The following is a 6,809-nucleotide window of genomic DNA, read 5'->3' as shown; positions in this document are numbered from 1 at the left end:
AGCTACTCGGGAGGCTGAGATAGGAGGATGGCTTGAACCCAGGAGATTGAGGCTGCAGTGAGCTTTGTGGTTTTTTTCTTTTTTTTGAGACCCCCATAAAAAAATTTAAAAAAAAAATTTAAAAATTATTTTAAAATAAAAAAATTTAAATTTAAAATTTTACAAATTAAAAAGTCAAAATATTAATTAAAAAATTTAAAAAATTAGCTGGGCATGGTGCACACCTGTGAGCCCAGCTACTGGGGTGGGTTGGGGGAGCTGAGAAGGGGCCACTGTTTAAACCTGGGAAGGTTGAGTCTGCAATGAGCCAAAATCTCACTACTGCACTTCAGCCTGGTTAAGAGAGGCAGACCGTCTCAAAAAACAAAACAAACAAAACAAAACAACAATAAAAAACCCACACACACACAAAAGCTATTTTTAATAAAATTCTAATAATACTTTGTTAGAAAAGGAAAGATTCAGGATACAAGCTAAAAGGGAGAGGATGCCAGGCTAACCATTACAAACTAGGACAATGGTCACCCCAGATCTTGGACTATGGCAGCAGGATTCAGACAGAGGTGCCGCCCGGGGGAACACACCAGATGACTTTTATTTTCAACTAGAATCTTTGGTCAAATGAGATCTAGCTCCATTCCTTCCCTCTATATACTTACAACTGGCTATGGAGGCTGGTTTCTTGGTTTCGCAGGAAGTAGAACACAGAAGTTACAAGCACCAGCTCTGGAACCAGATTATCTGGGTCTGATCCTGGCTCCAGTTTACTATCAGTCTCACCTTGGAAAGTGGTCACAACTTTTTTTTAGCCACCTGTGCACATTTGAGCTTGCAATCCTGGTATACAGTGATGACTAAAATAGACAAAGTGACCTAACATCCTGAAGTTTCACTTCCCTTACATGGAAAATGGGGGTAGTAATAATACCCACCACCCAAGGTTTCTGAGAGGATTAAATGAATACATGACAAGTGCCGAGAACAGTGCCTGGCACACAGGGCTGCTTGTGCCATTTTATTGCCATTAGAATATACCATGTACCAGACAGAGGTGATTTGTGAGCTGCCTATGCATAGCTCAAGGATTTGTGGTGTTGCCTAGGACAGTATGATAAACAACCAAAAAAAAATCTTCAGAGGCAAATGACACAAAGCTGGAGGTTTCCTATAAAAATTCAGATACCTGGCTCTTCTATAAAAATCAGAATGCTGGCTGGGCGCAGTGGCTCACGCCTGTAATTCCAGCACTTTGGGAGGCTGAGGCGGGTGGATCACCTGAGGTCAGGAGTTTGAGACCAGCCTGGCCAACAAGGCGAAACCCTATCTCTACTAAAAATACAAAACATTAGCTGGGTGTGGTGGCAGGCACCTGTAATCCCAGCTACTCGGAAGACTGAGGCAGGAAAGGAGGTTGCAGCGCCACTGCACTCCAGCCTGGGCGACAGAGCGACACTCTTGTCAGAAAAAAAAAAAAAAAAAAAAATCAGAATGCTGCCAGGGGAGAGAAAGAACCAGCTGTTCCCAGCAGCCTTCCACTAGTCAGTACCAACTACCCTCTACTGCTTCAGTTGCCAACTGATGTTAGTTTTCTCACCCAGTAACTTCGTTGACTTATGTTTTTTTAGCCGTCTGCACACATTTGAGCTTGCAATCCTGGCATACAGTGATAAACAAAATAGACATCGTCCCCGCCCTCACGGGGCTCACAGGCTACCTATCACAGAAGACAGTGAAACGGATTTCTCTCTGGAGAGGCCCACATGCAGAGAAACCTGTAAGAGCTCGCTAGGTTGTAGCAAGAGTTATCTACTACACCCTTGTTACTCCAAGTGTGGTCAAAGGACCACGAGATCACCCAGGAACTCGACAGAAACGCAGAACTCAGGTCCTACCCCAGACCTACTGACTTGGAATCTGCATTCTGATCAGCATGTGTGCACGCCTCAGGTGTGCATACTGAAGTCTGAGAGTCTGCTCTACACCTCGGAGCCTTCTCGGGGGTAGATGAGGCTGTTGACCATGCTAAAGTTGTGGAAAGGGCTGCTGAAGGGGCTGCTTTGGCCCCCGCTGGTGCTGGCAGGGAAAGGGCTGTAATAGGAAGATCTCTGGCCGGTGCTATTGCTGGTGCTATTGCTCAGTTGCAAGGCGTCTGCTGAGGCCTCTGAGATGGAGGTTGGGGGGAACATGCCGCTGGAGGGCAGCTGGGCCCCCTGGATCCCTAGGTGGCGGCTGCCAGGGAGAGCCCGCTGGGTACTCACACTGCTGCTGACACTCAAGGAGCTGAGGCTGCTGAAGAAAGTGTTGAGACAAGGGGTGGAGGTGAGCATGGGTCCTCCAGGAGATGAGGCAGTACTCTTGGTGCCCTCCGGAGGCTCTGGGGAGTGGGAAGGCCTCAGCAAAGTGGAGGGGCTCTCTTCTTCTGGCTTCCCACCCACTCCAGACCCCAATCCTGAGGAGAGCCCTTCTTCGGACTTTGATGTCCCAGCAGCCACTGTGGAGCCATTGCTGGCCTCAGAGCGGCGCTTTCGCTTCCGACGGAAGTTCCCATTGTCAAACATTTTCTCGCAGTTCGGATCAAGAGTCCAATAATTACCCTTTCCTGAGAAGATGAGAAAGACGAAGTTAGAGAAGGACCTATTCTATGCCTGTGTACGCAGTTTCATTTCTGGGAGGAGGAGAGCAGACTCTCATTAGATGCTGACAAAGATGCTCAATTCACTCTAATATTCAAACCAATCCTCTTTTGGGGAAAGTGTTACTCTTTGCTTCAGAGAAAAATCCAGAACAAAGATGTTCTGGCCACCTTTACCTCCTCCTGGTGGTGTCTACTACTTAAATCTGAAGACCTCATTCCATTTCTGAGACACTTATAATTAAATCATGTAACACCTTCACTAATTCTAGATCCAAATTGTATGACCTTGCAAAGTCATGGAATTCTGATGCTACTTAAAGTTGAGCCTTAGACTGGGCCAATGTAGTGAGATCTCGTGTCTACAAAAAAAAAAAAAAGTTGAGCCTCCATTTATTTATTTATAAAATAGAGATAAGGATAGTACTAATTTAGTGGATTGACTGTGAGGATTAACTATTTCAGCATAGTAGCTGGCACACAGTAAGCAGTGCAAAAACAGCACTTATAATTATTATTCTTTGAAAGTGCATAATTCCCCACCTCTGAGAAAAATGTCCCACTGGAGAAAGGCAATTTCAAAATGACAAAAAAAATTATTACTGAGCAATTGTTTTAACCATGCATTGGATGGCATAAATTTTGAGTGTGAGGAAGCTCCTGGAATCTACATCCCCTCCTCATTTTGGGCAGGACCTGCCCCTACAAATCCTGCAAATGTTTCACCCATTGGGTAAATAAATTTCAGACACCAGGGCCTCATTTTTCTGCATGTAATGCTAGTTTTGTTCTATTTGCCACAAGTGAGGTAGAAAAGATCTATCATCTTGGAGGATTTTATCTCCCAAAAGCTTTTTTCACTTCTGGCAAAAGAATCCGATGTTTTACAGTACTGTAGAATGCTTATCTTGTGGTAAGTGCTTTACACGGATAACCTCAGCTACTCCTCACAGCTTTATGGCGATAGACAATATTACTCCTTCCACTTTTCAGATAGGAGAACTGGGGTGCAGACTGGTTAGTAACTTGTCATATTCCTAGTTAGCCATGATAGGATGTAAACAGGCTGGCTCCAGACTCAGCATTAAAAAAACAATTATTTATTTATTTATATTCTCTGAGACAAGGTCTCCCTCTGTCACCCAGGCTGGAGTACAGTGGCGTAACATTGGTTCACTGCAGCCTTGACCTCCTGGCCTCAAGCGATCCTCCCACCTCAGCCTCCCAGAGTAGCTGGTATGACAGGAGTATACCACTATGAATGGCTAAAAGATTCAGCATTCTTGCTGGGTGCGGTGGCTCACGCCTATAATCCTAGCACTTTGGCAGGCCGAAACGGGTGGGTCACTTGAGTTTAGGAGTTCAAGACCAGCCTGGATAACATGGGGAAAGCCCATCTCTACATAAAATACAAATTAGCCGGGCACTGTGGCATGCTCCGGTAGTCCCAGCTACTTGGGAGGCTAAGGCAGCAAAATTGTTTGAACTGGTGAGGCAGAGGTTGCAGTGAGATTGCGCCACTGCACTCTAGCCTGGGCGACAGGAGTGAAACTTTCTTAAAAAAAAAAAAAAAAACACCTCAGCATTCTTAACTAACCACTGGGCTAAGCTCCCTCCACTTGAACCATGTTCTGCAAATAGTTCCAGGAAAAAAAATTACATAACTAGAATTTCAATAATATCTCTACCTATCTGGATATGTATATTGTGCCAAGTTGCTACCAACTTTTTTGACAAAAAACTAGCCATAGACCCCTGAACTTTTAGGGTGAAGTCTAGAGGAGTTTACATGACAATTTACATGATAATTTTGGGTGGTACAGAAGCCAAATCAAGAGGATGCATCTTCTAGAACTGCATATCCTGCCCAATACAGTAGCCACTAGCCACACATGATTACTGGGCACTTGAAATATGGCTAGTCAAATTGAGATGTAGTGTAAAATACACATGAGATTTTGAAGACTTAGTACCGAGAAAATAACAAAGAATCTCATTAGTAATTTTTATATTTGTTATATGTTGAAACAATATTTCGGATTATTTAGTTTGTATCGTATTTCCATTGGAGAGTGCTGGTCTACAGTGACTTCAGGGATGAGCTCATTCTGAGCTCCAGAATAGTCACATAATTTACACAAAATCCTGGATCTCTGTAATGTGCAACTAAAATGGTTTCATCTCTTTTCTCTTTTTCCTCTCACAATCCCCTTCCCTTTCCTTGTTCTGGGTTCCTTCTGAAAACCTCAAGTAGGATTCTCTCTTCTTGTTAATCATTTCTCCACCTCTACCTCTCAGAAAAGGTTAACACTCACTCCACTGTAACACAGACCTCCTCACTCCAGGAGCAATTGGGCTTAGACCAGAACGCAGCAAATGTGGGATATTCATTTCTAAATTTCTAACTAGTTAAGGTACCCAAACTGCAATTTGCAGGACCTCCCTGCTAAAGTTCTCCCATCCCAGACCCCCGTCTCATGATGCCCGTGCCACTATCTCTAGAGGTAGGCACCGTACTTGCTCTATTCAGGACACAGTGAACCTTTCTGGAACCCGATGAGGAGGAAGTGCACCTAGGGACAGCCTGGCTGGACCCCAGTTCTCCCACCGGGTCTTCTGCGAAACGTGATGGAAATCCCAGCTCACGTGGATCCCTTTATAACCATCCCTTATCTGAGAGCTCACTTGTAAGTAGACCCTCCCTTCAAAAGGCCTAAGGAACACCACCCAGGGGTAGCCTTCTGTTCTGGGATACAGATTATTTTCGTTTCTCTAATTGGCCGGCCTCTGCGAATGTGGATGTAAAGGTCAAGCTCCTTTCTCACTGAGTCTTCCTTCCGAAGATCTCCTGCTCCTTCCCTTTGTCCTCTGGGTTGGGTGGTTATTTCTCCATCCGCTCCCACCCGCAGCCTGGACAAGAAGACTCCTGGCAGATCTTCCAGCCGCACACCGACCCCTGCGCCGGCCCTCGCGCCCCGCGCCCGCCCTCCCCGGCTGAGAAGCACCTGCCAGCGGCCCTCACCTGGGTCGTCCTCGTCGCGGGGCACCTTCTTGAAGCAGTCGTTGAGCGACAGGTTGTGGCGGATGGAGTTCTGCCAGCCGGCCTTGCTGCGCTGGTAGAAGGGGAAGCTATCGGCGACGAACTGGTAGATGTGGCTGAGAGTGAGTTTGCGCTCGGGTGCGCTCTGAATGGCCATGGCGATGAGCGCCGAATACGAGTAGGGCGGCCGCACCATCTTCATCAGGTCCTCGCGGCTGGCCATGGACAGCCAGCCCAGCTCCCCGGGCCCCGCGGGCGCGGCGGGCGAGGCGGGCGCGGCGGACGCGGGCTGCGCGAAGGGCCGCTGAGAGCAGCCGAAGGTGCCGGCGGCGGGCGGTGGCTGCAGGAAGGGCCCGGCCGCGGCCCCGGGGGGCGGTGGCGGCGGCGGCGGCGGGGCGCCCAGGTACGCGGCGGCGGCTGCGGCGGCGGCGGAGGGCGGGCCTCCCACACCGGGCCCGTTGAGCCACAGGTAGGGGTTGGCGGCGGCGGCCGGCGGCGCGGCGTAGTCGGCCAGCCCGTAAGGCGCCCTGGCTGCCGGGGGGGCGCCCGGGGCGGCGGCGGTAGCGGCGGGCGGGGGCAGGCCGGGCTGCGAATACACTCCGAAGTTGTCGCCGCAGTAGAGGGCCATGTCGGCGGCCGTGGGCGGCTGCGGCGCGGCCGCGGCGAGGGGCGAGCGGGGCTGGTCTCGCCGCTTGGGCGAGAGCATCCCTTTGGGGGCCAACCCTGCGGCTCCGCCTTCACCCGCGCTGGGCGCCCGGTGCTCCGGGCCGGGGTCAGGCGGGTGCTTGCGGAGCGCCTGCTAGCCGGCCTCTTATAACCGAGCCCGGCGCGGCTCCTCCTGGGCCGGCCCGGAGCGGGGCGGTGGCCGCGGGCCTGGGCTCTCCACGCCCCCGCCACGCCCCACCTGCCCGCGCGCCCAAACCCGGAGCCAGCCCGCCCCGCCCCTACCGCCCCTCTGCCCGGGCCCGGGAGCCTCGGGGAGGCCGGCGCCTCCAGGTTTCGGGCAAAAAGCAGCACCCCATTCCTAGCCCACGTTTCTTAACATCATAAGTAAAGCCACGAATATTAAAGAGAAGATAACCCGAACAGTACGAATGATTTCTAAAAAGTTAACTTGGGGTGGCCGCTCGGGCCACC

At 50.1% G+C, this 6,809-nt stretch overlaps 1 protein-coding gene across 1 annotated transcript; it reads right to left on the bottom strand.

Annotated features, from left to right (window-relative positions):
- Positions 1-227: 227 nt before the first annotated feature.
- FOXI3 (forkhead box I3) lies at positions 228-6,499 on the bottom strand. Its single transcript, XM_024242663.2, has 2 exons — positions 5,655-6,499; positions 228-2,599 (listed from the first exon to the last, which is right to left on the bottom strand). The coding sequence occupies exons 1-2, from the start codon at positions 6,376-6,378 to the stop codon at positions 1,977-1,979; spliced, it is 1,347 nt and encodes a 448-aa protein (XP_024098431.2). The 5' UTR covers positions 6,379-6,499; the 3' UTR covers positions 228-1,976.
- Positions 6,500-6,809: the final 310 nt, after the last annotated feature.

The sequence above is a fragment of the Pongo abelii genome, chromosome 12, assembly GCF_028885655.2.
Source record: "Pongo abelii isolate AG06213 chromosome 12, NHGRI_mPonAbe1-v2.0_pri, whole genome shotgun sequence".
In the NCBI taxonomy this organism is placed as follows: Eukaryota; Metazoa; Chordata; class Mammalia; order Primates; family Hominidae; genus Pongo; species Pongo abelii.
The sequence above is the reverse complement of the archived record's forward strand: the minus strand, read 5'-3'. Positions and strand labels throughout refer to the sequence as shown.

Bases quoted from the DNA above. Each gene is read 5' to 3' on its own strand.
- FOXI3 (XM_024242663.2), bottom strand. From the start codon at position 6,378: ATGCTCTCGCCCAAGCGGCGAGACCAGCCCCGCTCGCCCCTCGCCGCG. The intron at 2,600-5,654 runs GTGAGGGCCGCT...TCATCTTCTCAG, and splicing joins CCGCGACGAGGACGACCCAG to GAAAGGGTAATTATTGGACT.